Source organism: Patella vulgata, chromosome 2 (genome assembly GCF_932274485.2).
Source record: "Patella vulgata chromosome 2, xgPatVulg1.2, whole genome shotgun sequence".
NCBI classification, from domain to species: Eukaryota; Metazoa; Mollusca; class Gastropoda; family Patellidae; genus Patella; species Patella vulgata.
The window spans coordinates 8,700,507-8,718,772 of record NC_065880.2 but is presented as its reverse complement, the minus strand read 5'-3'; the positions used below and the strand labels follow the sequence as shown (position 1 = coordinate 8,718,772).

Below are 18,266 nucleotides of genomic sequence, written 5' to 3'. Positions count from 1 at the left end.
TACCTCTGAGCCGTTTGGAAATAATTGCCGGGATGAGGTAACTCTGTATATGGACTGATCAATATCGATTAAACATTGCCAGGAAACTAACAACAAAAACGCAATCTGGTTAAAACACAGATCCTATTTCGTTTCGTTTTTATAGTTCAAAATTTCGTTTTACTTGTCTTTACTACACTTGGATCTGGAAGAGTTGTTATTTAACCCGTCGAATCGAGTGTTTGACCTTTTTTGCCCGGAACTGTGGGTAATCCACTAATAACATCAATGCTGATTGGTTAATCAAATGTCTGACGTCATAGGTCAAAAGTCGGTCTTTTGACCCCTGACGTGACCTATCGCTATAACTTGTCAGATCTTCATGTAGTGTAGGCCATCGAAAGTATAAAAAAAACGAAACGAAATATAGATCTGTATTTTAATCAGATTGAACAAAAACGCAACTAAAAACACAAAATATTGATAGAAAAACAACTAAATTAACAAAAAAAACCAAAAAAAATCTACCCCCCCCCCCCAAAAAAAAAAACCCCCAACAAAACCCGAACGGTCAACGCGTGCACGTTGCATCAGAAGGTCTGTCATTCAAGTGGCGTATTTCCCATTCCTGCTTGTACGAGACAAGGGGTAGGGTCGCCTGTCCAACCCCGTGGGTTTTTTCCGTGTCATCCGATGATTTCCCCCCACTGCTAAAGAAACCTACACGCAAGCAAATTAATAAAATAAAATTATAGTTACCCCCCCCCTCTCTCTCTCTCCCCCCCGCCCTCTCTCTCTCTCTCTGTGACATATATATCATTGTTCGTCTATTGAAACGGGTGAATGACGCACTGGCCTGTTGTAACACCGAGTTTGCTGCTGCGCATCCATGAGGTATGGAACGGTTGGAACGCACCATAACAAATCTCAACGAAACAGAAAGAGTATGAGTATGAAATCCATGTTAAGAATTCGATAATGAAAAATACATAAAAATATTTTATTTTATTTATTCTGTCTATGGTCGTGTCTGGGAGCAAGTGAACTAAAATATATAATCTAAAAACTCTCAAATGTGACCACTGATAAATATTTATAGGGCGTAATTTTGTAGATCATTATGTAAACCGCCATTTTGTAGAATGGTGTTATCAGTAAACCAAGCCCATCTATATAAGACCTACCCTATTTTTTATCTGTTAAACACCGTCTTGCTGAAGTTCAGAGATGACGGGGGTACGAAGAATTCTTGGATTATGCCTGTTGGCTTGCCAGGTTATATACCTCAACACGTTTATCCTTAACGGAAATAAATATCCGTTCCAGGACACATCTCTATCCATCGAAAAGCGAGTTGATGACCTGGTGAACAGATTAAATATCCATGAACACACCCAACAGCTGGCCATCGGTCAAGGTGCTGCTCCAGACATAAAGAGATTAGGAATTGGACATTATGAATGGTGGACAAATTGTGGGCGTGGTGATGTCGGCAACGATGCGACGTCCTTCCCTGCAGGGATTGGTTTGGCTGCAGCATGGGAGTAAGTTTCTCATTTTTGAAAGCAAGGTTGCACGAAACATGCGCACGGTATAGTACAAGGTCAGATTCGCAAGTTTAATTTTAAGAAAAAGGTTTAACTATAGGGTGGGTATATTATGTTGAAATGCACTATGTGAGACATTCAAAATTATCAAATGACTGGCGCAAGCTAATGAATTGTTTTTATAATTTTTGTCCTTTTACTTTTCACCCCGGTATGACGATCCAAGATAGGTTATTTCGGAACTAACATTTAAATCATTTGGCACCCCACCATTATTTTCAAAGAGGGGTAAGGCAGCAGATGCATTTTAGAAAAACTACATGTTGGTTTGATTAAGTGGAAATTTAGGCTGATGCTTTCTTCATAATCGATTGTGTTTATGCGAACATTGGGCTTTTGGGTGACCGATTGGTTAGTGGTATATGACAAGGTCTGCTAAATTTTTCGTCATAGGTCATGAGATGTAAACAGGGCTAGCGCTAATCCAAACCCTAACCCTAACCTTGGACCTAGCAACAATGCTTACCCTAATCCTAACCTACAATCTTGCCAACAATCACGTGCCCTAACCTTGTTTACATCTCAGCGACCTTGACAAAAATTGAGCTGGCCTTAACAAATAGATTTAACCGTGGCCGATCGCGCACCTTAAATGGCAAGGTTTCTCGGTTTTCAAATTACTGTTTTTTTTTGCGGTTCAGTATCCTTGTTAAAAAGATATAACGTATTTGGTAATGAAATTACCTTCTTTGTGTCTCTCTTATTTTTCGTATTTATGGCGCAAGATTATCTGATACACTGATATTAATCCCGACCAATTAATTATTTCCCGAACACCGTATGCTATAGTACTCATCCATTTCTTAATAATGATTCTGTTTAAACGGGGGGTGTGTGTGGGGTTTTTTTTATTTTAAGACGCTGGCTCTCTAGCTTGGAGGTCGGGTGTTCGATCCCTGCATTGGCCGAGAAAGGTCAGTGATGCAAGACGGAGGGCCTGGCAAGGACAGCTGTCTAGTCATTCGGATGGGACGAACACCGAGGTCCTGTGTATACATTGGCAGGCACGTAAAATAATCCTTGGCAGGAGGAACTGGATATAAGAGTAGACCATAGTGCCGCTGTCCGGGAAAATTTTCCCTTATAGCACAGTGCATAGCGTATGCCCGTCTTCATTAGCCCAGTCATTTCTATAAAATTTGAAATATCTCTGTCCCATGATTATAGCACACTCCCCTATATTATTAAATATAACACTTTTATTTCAAACTTTCAGTGACGATTTGATGTTTAGGGTGGCACGAGCCTCTGGCATGGAAACCAGGGCTTTTAACAATTATTGGGTTAAAAAGGGAGTTTATGGAACTCATAAAGGATTGAGTTGTTTCTCTCCTAATATGGATATTTACAGAGATCCTAGATGGGGGAGAAATCCGGTAAGCATGGGCGACCATCTATTAAATCAGTTGCATCTATGGGCGACCATCTGTTAAATCAGTTGCATTTATGGGCGACCGTCTGTTAAATCAATTGCATCTATGGGCGACCATCTGTTAAATCAGTTGCATCTATGGGCGACCATCTGTTGCATCTGTGTTTCGCCTGTAGCAGTACACCCTGCCGCTCCAAAATAATATACAGTCGTCTGTCCAGTCTGTGTAAGGTTCTTGTCCAGGATTTAAGTGTTGGGGAATAACGTTCAAGGTAAAGTATATTCTGTCATGGTTTGGTACCCATCCGTTACCGCCCCCGCCAGACCTCAGTTCCCATATTAGGATATTGTGTGTTTGAATCTAGGCTGGCGTATCTGCATTTGAAAAGGGTCAATTTCGATGGTCGATTTTTACTAAAAGCTGCGTGTTTGGATACCTGCCTTTATTGTTATTTGTAAGTCTTGTAATACTACTTATATAAACAAGGATTTGGACTAGTACCATTGTATTTAAAGTAAGAAAAGTCCGGGGAGAAGTCACATAATAAATGAAGCCAGAACAGAACAGTCACATTCTTTATTACCTAACAGTAACTAGAACCATCTTGCGTTCCCTAACATATTGAAGGATTGTGTGGTGGCGTAGTGCAGTGGTTCTCGACCTTTTTTGTCAACGGCACACCTTGGAACACATGACAAAATAGCGGCACACCTGGCTAAATATATATGAAAAATATTTGAATTTTGCAAAAAAAACCATTCTAAGTTAGACGCAATACAACCGTAAACAGAGACTAGTCATAAAATGACTCAAACTAAATAAAGAAAAACACAGCTTTTCACTAGACAACAGTGAATACTCAATTGGGATCAAGTGCTTTTTCGCATTTTCTTAGTGTACCGTTCAAAATTTCATGTTGAGAATCACGGGACCTCGGTTTTTCGTCCAATCTGAACGACTAGACAGCTGTCCTTGTCAGGCCCTCTATCCTGCGCCACTGACAAGGGTAAAATAATAAGATCAACCATTACAGGTCTAACCATGCAAATATTGACGTGTACTTAAATACCCCTTGACCGGGTAGTAGTGGGTTGAAATCCTTCGTCGTCCCAACCCTCACCCTCACTAATGTACACGTTAACCAAAGAAATGAATGAATGAATAAAATGTGGGTTTGTGAGAGAGAGAGAGAGAGAGATGGGTTTAACGTCCACTCGACAAAAACTAGGTCATTTTGGGACTAACACATGGTTCAATTTTTTTTCACTAATTCGCTTGCGCGTAGGGATCTTTGGCAGATTGAGGAAACCAGAGGACCCGGGGAAAACCCACAAGGTTGGACAGGCGACCCTACTCATTGTCACGTAAAACCGAGGAATCGAAACCACGCCAGTTGACTCAATGACAGACCTTATGATACAGCGCGCACGTGCTAACCATTTCGCCATTTAACCCCCCAATCTTAACATAACTGAAGTATGATGTTGACGATACAATCAATTTCATTTTTTGATGTAGCACTATCAGATTATGGATTATGCCTTTCAGGAAACATGGGGTGAAGATCCATACTTTGGCACCGTCTACACCAATAAGTTTGTGAATGGTATCCATGGTGATGACAAGAAATACCTTCTCACAAGTGCAAGCTGTAAGCATTACGTAACATCCGGTGGCCCTGAAAATATTCCAATCAGTCGATGGCTCTTTGATGCTAAGGTAAGTAAAGTCTGACAAGATAGAATGTGGACAGATGAACTCTGGTTTTTGTAATTTTTTAAAACAATATAGTCCAATATTCTTTATGATTGCTTAACAGAATAACAATAGAGCCTAATCTGATTGAAACGCAGATCCTATTTCGTTTCGTTTTTTATAGTACAAAATTTCGTTTTACTTGTGTTTACTACACTAGGATCTGGAAGAGTTGGTATATAACCCGTGTTCTGCTTGATGTGAGGAATTAGCCAATAAAACGGCCTGTTACGGCGAGCTTTTGGCGTGACGTGAACGGAACTGGGGGTAATCCACTAGAAACATCAATGTTGATTGGTTAATCAAAAGCCCCCCGTATGACCTCTGACGCGACCTACCAAAACAACTGATTAGATCTTCATGTAGTGTAAGTCAACGAAAGTATAAAAAAACGAAACGAAATATAGATCTGTATTTTAATCATATTGAACAGAACCGATTATATTTTCTTTTTAATGGATGTGTTATTTCTTCAGGTATCTGAACGAGATCTACAGACAACATACCTACCAGGATTTAAAGCTTGTGTTGATGCCGGAAGCCCCAGTGTTCTCTGTGCCTATAATAAGTAAGAGAGAGAGAGAGAGAGAGAGAGAGAGAGAGATGGGGTTTAACGTGGTCATTTCGGGACTAACACATGGTTAAATTTTATTTCAATAATTCGCTTGCGCGTAGGGGTCTTTAGTAGTGGGAGGAAACCAATCTAATATTATCCAATCAAATTACTAAAATTCGGATTTTATCTTAGTTAAAATTTCGTGAAACAGGTCCCAGATAAGTGTTTTAATTTTTGTGAATGAATGAATGGAATGTGGTTTTATGGCACGTCAGCCCCAACCGGGATATATTGCGCCAAACATAAAATATAATTAAAAACAACTATTAAATCTTTTACACATATAAATATTTAAAACTTTTCATTTTATAAGGATTATTGTAATTTAGTCTATTTACACTGGCTTCCTATCAATCAACGCATTAATTACAAAATACTTTTAATAACTTACAAAAGTTTAAACCACCTCTCCTACCTACCTCCGGGATCTACTTTACATAAGGGGAGTTGGATGGCCGAATGGTTACCACGTGCGCGCTGTATCATAAGGCCTGTCATTGAATCAACTGGCGTGTTTTCGAATCCCCGGTTGTACGTGACAAGGAGTATAGGCACCTGTCCAATCTCGTGGGTTTTCTCCGGGTCCTCCGGTTTCCCCCCACTGCTAAAGACCCCTACGCGCAAGCGAATTATTGAAATAAATTAAACCATATGTTAGTCCCGAAATGACCTAGTCTGTGTCGAGTGGACGTTAAATCCCATTTCTCTCTCTCTCTACTTCACATAAAATCATCACAAAGGGAAACCCCTTCTTCAAACAAAATTCAGTTAGGAATTCCGAGTAAAAATTATGTGAAATGAGGAGACAGAATCTTTTCTGTTGCTGCTCATAAGCTGCGGAACATGCTACCATCACATATTAAAGGGACAATAACACTCTTGCTGGCTTGACAGCTCCAGAAAATAAAAAATAGCCTTATTCTAAGTACTAGATGTGTTAGTGTCCTATCTGTTGTGTAAATTATCCATTAAATCCTATTTTACTTGTCCAAAGGGTTCAAAAATATTTTTAAATCCAAGTCACATTTGAAAAGCTTTACGTCAGGCTTTTCAAATCATTTAGTTGAATTTTTCCAATTTTTTAAATTAGGTGTGTTAAGATGAAATTTATATCATCAATTAATTGGAATATTGTAAAATAGTACAATTTGTTGACCAGAATAAAGATTGGGACATATTATTCAGTTACAACAAGAGTGGTATTGAGCCTTTAAGGATGCAAAATCATTATGTAGATTCAAATTCTTGCTAAAAACACACCTATTCAGTGCAGATGATGGGAAAATGTCGTAAATGTGACAGACTAGCTCAGCGCCAGTGAGCAAATTTTTGTATACGAGGGCTGTACAAATCTATTATCATTATTATTATTATTATTATTTAGTAGATAGGTAGCCCCCTAAAACCAGTGAAGATAGACTAACTCCTAGTAGGGGCTACCTATCTACTTATTTCTACTCCTCCCTGAACCCCTTGTGCATCGCTGAAATCCCAGTTTAGACGTCCTCCTGTTATTCGCCTTCTACCACTATAATTATTATTATTATTATTTCCTGTAGAATCAATGGCGTACCAGCCTGTACCGATAAGCATATATTACAAGATATTCTACGTAGAGATTGGGGGTTCAAAGGTTATGTTGTCAGTGACTGTGGTGCCATGGAAGCCATGGTACATCGAACTCATTATTATAAAGATTATGAGACGGTTGCTACAGAAGGAATGAAAGCTGGTATGAACTTGAACTGTCATGGATCTACCGATAACGCCTATCTCTTTATAGGTATGTCTTTTATATTGTCCTCGCGTGTGGCCCTTCGCCCGTCGTCCCAGAAGGAGTGAAAGGGGGTATGAACCTGAGCTGTCACGGAACTAGGGATGCCGCTCATCTCTTTATCGGTTAGCATGTCCTACTAACATAGGTATTCTGATAAGTGAGAGAGAGAGAGAGAGAGAGAGAGAGAGATGGGGTATAACGTCCACTCGACACAAACTAGGTCATTTCGGGACTAACATATGGTTTAATTTTATTTCAATAATTCGCTTGCGCATAGGGGTCTTTAGCAGTGGGAGGAAACCGGAGGACCCGGAGAAACCCACGAGGTTGGACAGGCGACCCCACTCCACACGTATAACCGTGCCAATCATTGGGCCATCCTTGTTTCTGATAAGTGAGCAAGCGCACTACCCAATGAGCCACCGCGGCACCCGTATACGAGTCGAACATAGACATGGTCTAGTTGTGTTTTCGTGCTTCAAATACAAATCGCTTTATTATAATAACATCTATTTTTTATTTAGATGATGCGGTTAGTCACAACAAACTTTCTGAAGATTATGTCAAGGAGATGGCTAAACCTCTTTGGGAGACTAGAATGAGACTAGGTGAGTTCGATCCCGACCATGATGTTAAATACAGATCACTTGGAATGGACATTGTACAGAGTCAAGCTCATCGAGATCTCGCTATTGAAGCAGCCATGAAATCCTACGTTTTATTGAAGAATGACAACCATTTCTTGCCATTAAACAGCCAATTTGGAACCAAAGGCAAATTTGGAACCATTGCTGTAAGTATAACGGCTGGACCTATAGTTTTTTTTTTTGAAAGACTGACAACAATGCATTGCCAATGACCCCCATCGAATTCATTGTTAAACCCATTGCATTTATTGGCCGCGAGATAAGGGTTATGTTTAGGAAAGACAAAAAGTTTTACCCATGGGTCAGCTAATTTGACACCATCAACCTCTCACTGAACGTATATCTTTCGAAGCCGATACTACAGGTAATACATCACTTCTTTTTGTTCAGTTTTTTTTTATACTACTAGCGGGTAACCCAGTGCTGTCCGTAACTCCAGAACCGGAAGCTGTAGGCCAGCGCCACCTAGCCCATGTTACTCTCCGGTCTGAGCTTCCCTTATACACCAAATTTCAGCCTAGGGACATCCCTAGAGTAGCCACCAACACATATTAGTATAGATTTAGATCATTCAATTTAAAAAAAGGGATCTGTGTCATAGACTTAAACATACATACATAGACCTGCAATGTTATCTAAACTATTAATTAGACATTAATTAACTTATCCAGGTCATAATCAACTCTCGGTGCCATATTATGCGTCGGATTTTCACTGGATTTGAATCCGATCTGCTGCTCAACGCTCATTGATGATTACATCCAAAAATGGATAATCGAGGCTATGTTTTTTTTGTTATCGTACCGACTTTAGTAATGATGATCGAGGCTAGGCCTAAAATTCAATGGCTAATATCTCAGTTCAGAGTGGAGCATTTTGACTGCAATTTTCAGCATATTTCTTTGACTTTATCTAGTTTTTACCTATTATAGTGAGAACTGACAACTCTTTATTTTATCCTCCATAATGTCCCCTTAACATAGCTAACTCTTGTCATTGTTTAGATTGTTGGACCACAAGGTGACAACATCCATGACCAGTCTGGTGGATATTCTCCTAACGTAATGGCGAAATACGCAACATCGGTTAAAGATGGTTTAAAAGGTCTTGGTAACACAGTCCACACTGTAAACGGATGTCAGGATTCTAACCACTGTAATAAATATGATAAAACTGGTATCCTGAACGCTGTACAACATGCTAATGTAGTCTTCGTATGTCTGGGATTAGGTCCGTAAAACTACTACTACACTAATAATAATAAAGCTCGGTTCATACTACATCCGTATCCATAAACGTATCCGCATCCGTATCCGCACCCGCATCCGCGTTTTGCCGTTCAAATAGAAAACGCGAAAACGTCTGGCTTTCAAGACTGAATTGTCTGTCAGAGATTGAGTTTCTATTTGGGGAGATGATGTAATAAGGGAAAAGTACTCGCTGATTGGCTAAAGCTCGGCTCACTAGCCGAAATGCCGGACGCACTTTACAAAAATACGCTCTGGGAGCAATCAATCCGGCTTAACGGGCGCAGTTGTTTTTGTGCGCAATACGTGTCGGATTCTATTTAAACCCTTTCTCTAAAAATGACTAAAGTATACCATAACGTATTCACGCACGTATTAGAGACTTTTGGCAAGCGGATTTTTCCCATCCGTATCCCGTATCCGTATCGTATACGTGATACGTTGCGTCAATGTAGTTTAAGAGTTTTGGCAGATTTTTAGCAATTTTGGTTTCACTAATGTATCATTTCAGAAAGTTTAGCCCGTAGATCAACCAGTATGCAGACAGGCGGGAAAAATATAAAAATTCCGAGAAAAACCCATCAAAAATAATGATTAAATTCCAGTCGTTATCACTGTTAAAATCACATCAAATATACACCTTCGTGTTCTAGGATACACATAGATTCATAAAAACGCTATGATGCAACATTTCAGCGTCTAAAAGTAGCAAAAAAGACGGTAAAAAGACGACAGTGTTATACGGACCATTTCCGTATGAAAGCCGTTCCATGCGTGCTGCCGTATCCGTGTGCCGTATCACGTATGAGAAATACACAGACATTGATGACGTCACACGCAAAATCCATACGGATACGCGATACGGACCAGGGAATTGCGCTTGCCAAAAGTCTCTAATTACAGATACGAATACGGATGTAGTATGAACGGACCTTAATAGTCAATTGTATGCTCTTTACACAGTCTACACAGTTTACAAACAGGCCATTGTTCCAACACAAATAGTGGGGGTTGGATGGTCGAATGGTTAGCACATGCGTGTTGTATCATACGGTCTGTCATTGAGTCAACTGGTGGGGTTTCGATTCCCCGGTTGTACGTGACAAGGAGTAGGGTCGCCTGTCCATCCTCGTCGGTTTTCTCCGGGACCTCCGGTTGGCTCCCACTGCTAAACTGCTAAAGACCCCTACGCGCAAGCGAATTATTGAAATAAAATTGAACCATGTGTTCGTCCCGAAATGGCCTAGTTTGTGTCGAATTGACGTTAAACCACTTATCTCTCTCCCTCTCTCTCTCTCTCTCTCTCTCTCTCCAACACAGATATTTGTTAAAAAGATGTCGTGTCAATGTTGTCTCTTAATAAAATTGGCCGAGAAAACTTCAATGGATTTTCCAGTGTGATTTCCCCATGTCAGTGGTGCAGGAAAGGGGGTCTGGCAAGGGCAGCGTCTAATCGTTCGAAAAACCGAGATACCGTGTACACGTAAAGGAACCCTTGGAAGTTGGAATTCGAAATAAAAGTAGACCCCAGTACCGCTCTCCGGGCAAAATTCCCCTTATAGTACAATGCATGGTTTATGCCCATTTTCATTAGCCTAGTGTGTGTAGAAAAAAATAATGTTGCACCCTATTTCGAAAATGAAATGAAATGGGGTTTAACGTCCTACTGTTCTGCTCCGACTGGGCTAATGAAGGCGGGTTAACACCATAATGTATGCGTTTGCCGGTTCCCGTATCTAACAGTAAGCCGTTAAAACCTATTTCTTTTCCTTTATTTTAATGTCTAGCACAGCTATTTAACAAAAAAGATGTTTTCAATGCTGCCTTAAAATCAATGACTGTTGCATTTGATCGAATATGTCTTTGAAGATTATTCTCGATGGGTGCATCATCAGCCGGTAGTGAATGGTTCCCCATAGAAGAGTTTATTATATTTTGGAATTTACAGATATATCTAATAGTCTAGACATTTATTTACAGATATATCTATTGTCTAGACATTTATATAATTCATACGTCATCGTTCTAGGTAATAAATTAGAACACGAGGGAACAGACAGAAGAGATTTGAATTTACCAGGACATCAACTTGATATTCTTAAAGACTCCATCGCACACAGTAAGTTATATTTTGATCATTTTTAAAAGAAATATTGATACTTTTATCATACAAACTGTTCTTCATTCAAAAGTGATCGAACACACGCCGTGTAAATTATATACAAGAGATGTTTTGACAGGAATTGGAAGTGTTCTGACATTTTGCTATATAAAATAAAATAAATGAAATGGAATAAAATGAAATGTTGTTTAATGGCACGTCAGCTCCAACCGGGCTATATTGCGCCAAACATATGGTGAATCCAACGAGACAAATTAAAACAATATCACAGGGATGTATTCATATATGTAAATAAAAACAAATATCACAGAAAATAAAATTAAAAATATATATATCAATTCCTTTACATATATAAATATTTAAAACGCAATATATGATAAATATATACAATTAAAATCTTGAATAAAAGTTTGTCTCTTTTAAAAATGCTAGCAATTTATCATATGCTATATAAAATAAAATAAATAAAAATAATAACTTTAAATGATTATACTAAAATATAGTCGAAATAGATATATATTAAAAATTAGTCAAACTAAATAAATATATTGTTTTTGTCTTCAATAGGTCCACATAATACTAAGATAGTACTTCTTATGATGAACTCCGGACCGTTTGATATTGAACAATTTGATAAAAACGACAAAGTAGCTGCCATCATTGAGTTGTTTTATCCTGCCCAGGCTACCGGAGAAGCTTTGAGAAGGTTGATTTCTCACGAACATCCAGGAGACGTGTTCTCTGGTAAACTACCAATGACCTGGATGACAGATCTATCTAAGGTATCCACATTGTTGTGCATACTGTCTACGAACTGATTTTTGTTACTACTATTTCGTTTCGTTTCGTTTTAGGTCTTGGGTGATCGAATGCCTAATCATCCGGTCTGTCGTTGGGTTAAGTTACTACTATTGCGTTTCGTTTTAGGTCTTGGGTGATCGAATGCCTAATCATACGGTCTGTCGTTGGGTTAAGTTACTACTATTGCGTTTCGTTTTAGGTCTTGGGTGGCTGAATGCCTAATCATAAGGTCTGTCGTAGGGTTAAGTTACTACTGTTTCGTTTCGTTTTTGGGGGTTGGGTGACCGAATGGTTAACGCGTGTGCGTTGCATCATAAGGTCTGTCGTTGAGACAAGTGGCGTCGTTTCGAATTCACGCATGTACGCGACAAGTGGTAGTGTCGCCTGTCCAACCCGTGGGTTTTCTCTGACCTAGTTTTTGTCGAGTGGAATCGAAACCACGCGTTAACCATTCGGCCACCCAACGCGGCGAAAGAATACGACATTATGACATAACATTTTGTATTGAATAATATAATTTTAGTGGAAGATTGCGCATTTGTTTTCCAGGTTCCTCCTATGACCGACTTCGCCATCAAAGTTGGTTCCAACGATTTTATGCTTTTGTTTTGCTGTTTTCCAGGTTCCTCCTATGACCGACTTCTCCATGAAAGAAAGAACATACAGATACATCTCATATACACCTTTGTACCCATTCGGTTACGGTTTGTCCTACACAACATTTAAATACTCCAACCTAAAACTTCAAATCACCACCGTCCAAGCTGGAGGTCATATTAAAGGTTCATACGATATACAGAATACTGGACCACTTGATGCTGACGAGGTAAAGTAAAGCCTTACTCTCATATATTTGTAAAATATTTTCTATAGTCTTGATAAAACTGGTTTGATATATGTCATACTCGCCCCCATACACATGATAAAACTGGTTTGATATGTCAACTCGCCCCCATACACATGATAAAACTGGTTTGATATGTCATACTCGCCTCCATACACATGATAAAACTGGTTTGATATGTCATACTCGCCCCCATACACATGATAAAACTGGTTTGATATGTCATACTCGCTCCCATACACATGATAAAACTGGTTTGATATATGTCATACTCGCTCCTATACACATGATAAAACTGGTTTGATATATGTCATACTCGCTCCTATAGACATGATAAAATGGATTGATATTTGTCATACTTGCTCCCATAGACATGATACATTGGTTTTATATTTATCATAAATATTGGTCTGATAGTTGCCCTACTCGCTCCAAGTCCGAACTATCCGAGACACAGGGCATTAATCATCCTCGATATCCTCAGGGGTCTCAGTCCACTAACGGAATGAGACCACTGGGGACACCGAAGATGGGCGTTAGCCCGAGTATTGTTTCAATATTGTTCAATATAAACAGAAATGAAATTAAATGGGGTTTAACGTCCTACGGTTCGGCTCCGACTGGGCTAATGAAGACGAACATGCGCCTTACAGTGTGCTATAAGAGAAATTTTGCCCGGACAGCGGCGCTAAGGCCTACTCTTAAATCGAAATCCAACTGCCAAGGGATCCATTACGTGCACGCCAAAGTGTACACGGCACCTCGGTTTTTCGTCCCATCCGGAAGACTAGGCAGCTGTTCTTGTCAGGCCCTCCGTCCCGCACCACTGACAAGGGGAAACCACGCAGGAAAATCTCGTTGAACCCAATGTTCATTTAATTGTTGACTCGATCGATTTGTTGAATGTTAGCTATTTGTCTTTTAAGGTTTCCCAAGTTTATGTTAAGTTCGTCAATCCATCAGAACCAGCACCAAAAGTACAGTTGGCCAGTTTCCACAGAACCCATCTTCGCAAGGGAGAAAAGAAAACTGTTCATTTCATTGTCCATGGTCAGAGTATATCGCTGTGGAATGATACAAATGGTTGGATAGTTGCTCCAGGTAATATTCTATCTTATTCATAGCGGGGGTCCTCCTAAATGGATCTAACCCAATTATCTGCTGGATAGTGATGGTTGGATACCACTCGGCAAACCTCGGCAGATTCCGTTACTTTACTTGTAGCCTCGACTGTATGACGGTAAGTTAAATGTACCTACGCCTATACAATTGCGATGCGGCACCGGTTTACTTATTAGGAAAAGTTGCCGCTTTTAAAAAGAAGTTATCAAAATTGCGTCGTTCGAGTTTGTGTAGAATTTTTAGTGAAAAGTTGTCCTTGTTTGAAGAAAGTCGGATAAACTTGAAAGAAAAACAGCTTCAGACTTTGAAATATTTATATGATAAAACATTTTTCAAAGGCGTCGCCACGGGCAACGCCGTTGGTAATCCGGGAACTTGAAAGTAGTTCCAATGGCGGACTTAGTCATACAGCCGAGGCTAGATATAGGGTACTGGAATCGGCTGAGGTTTGCCGAGTGGGTTGGATACTGGCTCCTGGTGAAGCTTTGTTCCATTAATTTAACAAGTACAGAGTATAACATAGCGGTAGTCGGCCTAAATAGATCAAGGCGAGGGCGTAGATGTTCCAGTGGTTTAACGCGCGTGTGTGTGAAATCACGAGGTCTGTCATTGACTCAAGTGATGTACTGTCGATTTTCGACTTTAACGTGACAAGGAGAAGGGTCGCCTGTCCAACGTCGCGGGTATTCTCGGAGTCCTCCCCCCCCCCCGCCTTGCTAAATATTGAGATACAATTAAACCATATGTTAGTCACAAAATGACCTGGTCTGTGTCAAGTGGACGTTAAACCCCTTATCTTTCTTTCCCTAAACGGATCTAACTAACCCAACCATCTTCTGGATAATGGTATGTAGGTAGAAACATATTAGGTAGGTTAGTTGTTAATAGCATTTCGATAGGCTAGTTCCCCGGTTGTACGCCTGTGCAACCTCGAGGGTTTCCTCTGGGTCCTCCGGTTTCCTCCCACTGCTAAAGACCCCTACGCGCAAGCGAATTATTAAAATAAAATTGAACCATATGTTAGTCCCGAAATGACAAAGTTTGTGCATTCGTCGTAGAGTCAAATAAAATATAACTCAACAATGAATATCAAGTCTTTCTCACTCCCTAGCTTTCTCTTCCTCGCCCTTTCTATGGCTTTCTTTTTACCTTACTCTGCATGTGATCAAGTAGTATGTGGGTTGATCGCAAGCATTCGTCATAGTTAAGCAATCAGAAATCGAAGTAAAATATAACTCAATAATAAATACAAGAGTCTCTCTCTTTCTCTCTCTGCATGCCTTCTTTGGCATAAGATGAATTCTCGGAAATATTCTTTTGCTTGTCTGCGATATCACCTCGGTGGAAGCGGACGTAAAATACAACTAACTCATCATATTCTTTTGTTCCTCTTTCTTTAAAATTATAGATGAATATATTGTCACGATAACAATATACCTCTTTACAGGAACTGTAAATCTATATATTGGCGGTCAACAACCAAATCAACACAGACAAACCGGCTCAAACATTTTACAAACATCTGTTAAAATCAACGGTAGACATACATTTGGAAGAGGACGTGCGGCTAAATGGTACCCAACAACAAGTTAATAAAATATACACTTAAACAATGAGATTTCTTTGTTTCGTTTATTCTTTTTGTTAGAGGGGAATCTGTCCGAGAATAACCATTTGGATTGCAAATAAATAATATTTGGTGTCCCCCAATGCTCTGTACTAGGACCATATAACATATAGGAAAGAAGGGCAATTTAACTGAACTGTTATCGATATAAATCTAATACATCGTCACAGAAGACACTGGTGTGTTATACTTCGTCTGGTCAGTTTTTAAGCAAGGCCAATTGAATCTAGTAATTCTCTTAATATAAGCGTGGTATATCCAGCCTTCTGACTTACACCTACCAGAAAATGTAAACTGAAAGTACTGTCGAAACCAAACAATAATTAAAAGCCCACAAAACCAAATATGGCCAAACATTGAGCTGAAACTTGTGGATATGGCCAATAGGTCGTTACTTTATATTTTGGCTAGAAATTTGCATACTTATGTAATCCAAAGATGCGGAATCGTGGATACTTTGTAAATTCGGGGACTGGTTCTTTAACGGACATGGAAACAGGGTGGTGTTACCGAAATGAAATGAAATGAATTGTGGTTTTATGACACGTCATCTCCAACCGGGCTATATTGCGCCACTTTACGATATAAACCCGGTTGGGCAAACATGTGATGTTATGACTCAACGGTAAAATGCGATCTTACATCATTGAGATGCTTGCACTCAATCAAAATGTGTTTAACTGTCAAAGGAACAAGACAGTGGTCATAGTCGCTATCATCCCAAAAATATTCTACGAATATTACCTGGATGCGTTGTCAACATTTGAGAATGATAGGCCATTGGCTGGATTATCCGGTCTTTTACATTATCATAAACAACGCCTAAGGGAGGTAACTCGTCCTAAAACAAGATGATGACGCACATGAAATTAATTTAAAAATGCCATTTCAAATAATCCATTTAATTGCATGCCAGTTCAATATCCAACACTCTTAATTTTTTATTGTAAAATTTCTCTCTTCATATCTATGTTTTTAAAATTAATCCTAATTCGTCGTCTCGATTCATGCTTGTTTATATTAATGCAAAAATTGTGGGATTTATTTCGGAAGGGGGCGCAACTCTTACGTGACTTGGCCAAAGATACTTGATAATCAAACACATTAAAAACCAAACTTCCGGTTACGCATGGGCAATGGACTTTACGTCAAATATTGACAACGGTCCCAGACCCTCCGTACGTTAGGAAGTTCTGTGGGTGACCGAGACTACTGTGGTCACAGTCTGGTTGAGGCGCTCGCTTTAATATGAAAATGTGAGTTAAAAAAGTATGACGATGCGAGAGGGACACAAAACAACTTCATCCCTCCAAATGGTTCTATAGGAGCCTGGCCAGTCTCCTAATAAGCATATTTCCAGATCAAAATGGCAACTAAAAGCATCATAGACAAACGTTTCAAATCTAACCAGATGATAGGATTGCTACTTTGGGGCCGAAATCAACATTTGAGGTCAGTAATGAGCTTGTTGGACTCTATGTACCAAACATGCCTTCGATTGAGCAATATCTCCATGGTTTTGCAAATGCAGCTAGTTAAGGCAATAGGACGATAATTAGTAGGATCTTTACCCGGTTTAGGAATGGGAATTATTCTGGCTTCATGCCACGAGGAGGGAAATTCCCATCAACCCAAATCCAGTTATAAAGATCTAGTTGCAAGTACGGGTGATCGTGTGACAAACTCAACCATTTTTTTTATGTTTTTATCTATTACACCGGTTTCCTTTTTCCCATAAAGTGCATTCTCTTGAATAAATGAGGTCCTTTGCAATTGGCACAGTGATGTCTTATTTCGCTTTCGTTGCCATCTTGGCACATCGTGCACAAATCTCTTTACAGATACATTTTTACTGTGCCCAACGCTTTGACATTGAAACCAACATAATGGGTATGTAAGGGAAATGAAATGAAATGGAGTTTATCGTCCTACTGTTCTGCTCCTAACCTGGGCTAATGAAGACGGTATGTAAGGGGAAACTGGAATTGAGAGAAATCCAGCCTTAATGGTTTTGGGCAATTCTGGCTTGTTGAATGTCGGGGTATAGGTATTAGTTTGGATGATATTAAACGGTTGATGGAAATGCATTTAACCATAGGTACACCTTGTGAGGAGATTTCACTAAGCATCTCCTCCTGATTGCTGCGTTCTAAATCCTGAGACCTAATAACACCCCTAGAAAAAATTTAGACTATTATGGGGTGTTAATTGGTATGTTCGCTTAAAGAGTCGATTTTAATAATAACAATTGTTGCTCTTTAGCGCATTTAACCAAAAGAGTACCACGTCTCATCTTCTTAACGCTTTTAGTATACTAGATAATGTAAAGGTAATTTGCTGAAAATATCACTCAAATTAATCCACCCTGAACCAGGATTTTAGCGATCGAATTTTGGGTCTAGACTCGATCATCATTACTAAAGTCGGTATGATGAAAGACATAGTCCCGATTATCCATTTTTTGATTTAATTATCAATGAGCGTTAATCAGCAGATAGGACTATAATCCAAAAAGTATCACTGGCTAGCGATGACTTCGAGAGTTGATTATAGTCTGGATAAGTTAATTAGTGTCTAATTAATAATTTAGATAACATTACAGGCCTAAAGAAAGGCGTGCAATTGGCAGATTTAGCCCTTGCATAATGTATGTTTAAATACATTATTGTTAAATACATTATTGGTTTTCATTTCAGCTTGATAAAGACTTTATAGATCGGACCGCCCATGGTTTCTACCAGAAACTAGT

The 18,266-nt window shown here is 39.4% G+C and overlaps 1 protein-coding gene across 1 annotated transcript; it reads left to right on the top strand.

Annotated features, from left to right (window-relative positions):
- The first annotated feature begins 1,198 nt into the window (after positions 1 to 1,198).
- LOC126810646 (uncharacterized) lies at positions 1,199 to 15,483 on the top strand. Its single transcript, XM_050535825.2, has 12 exons — positions 1,199 to 1,523; positions 2,803 to 2,962; positions 4,508 to 4,678; positions 5,191 to 5,282; positions 6,890 to 7,113; positions 7,632 to 7,900; positions 8,759 to 8,984; positions 11,031 to 11,120; positions 11,691 to 11,905; positions 12,547 to 12,750; positions 13,695 to 13,869; positions 15,338 to 15,483. Exons 1-12 carry the CDS (start codon positions 1,207 to 1,209, stop codon positions 15,481 to 15,483), a joined length of 2,289 nt encoding a protein of 762 aa, XP_050391782.2. The 5' UTR covers positions 1,199 to 1,206.
- The last annotated feature ends 2,783 nt before the right edge of the window (positions 15,484 to 18,266 follow it).

What these genes read in the sequence shown, in the direction of transcription:
- LOC126810646 (XM_050535825.2), top strand. Translation starts at nt 1,207, where the DNA reads ATGACGGGGGTACGAAGAATTCTTGGATTATGCCTGTTGGCTTGCCAG. An exon ending in GGTTTGGCTGCAGCATGGGA is followed by an intron (nt 1,524 to 2,802) that starts GTAAGTTTCTCA and finishes TCAAACTTTCAG; the next exon opens with TGACGATTTGATGTTTAGGG. An exon ending in GTTCTCTGTGCCTATAATAA is followed by an intron (nt 5,283 to 6,889) that starts GTAAGAGAGAGA and finishes TATTTCCTGTAG; the next exon opens with AATCAATGGCGTACCAGCCT.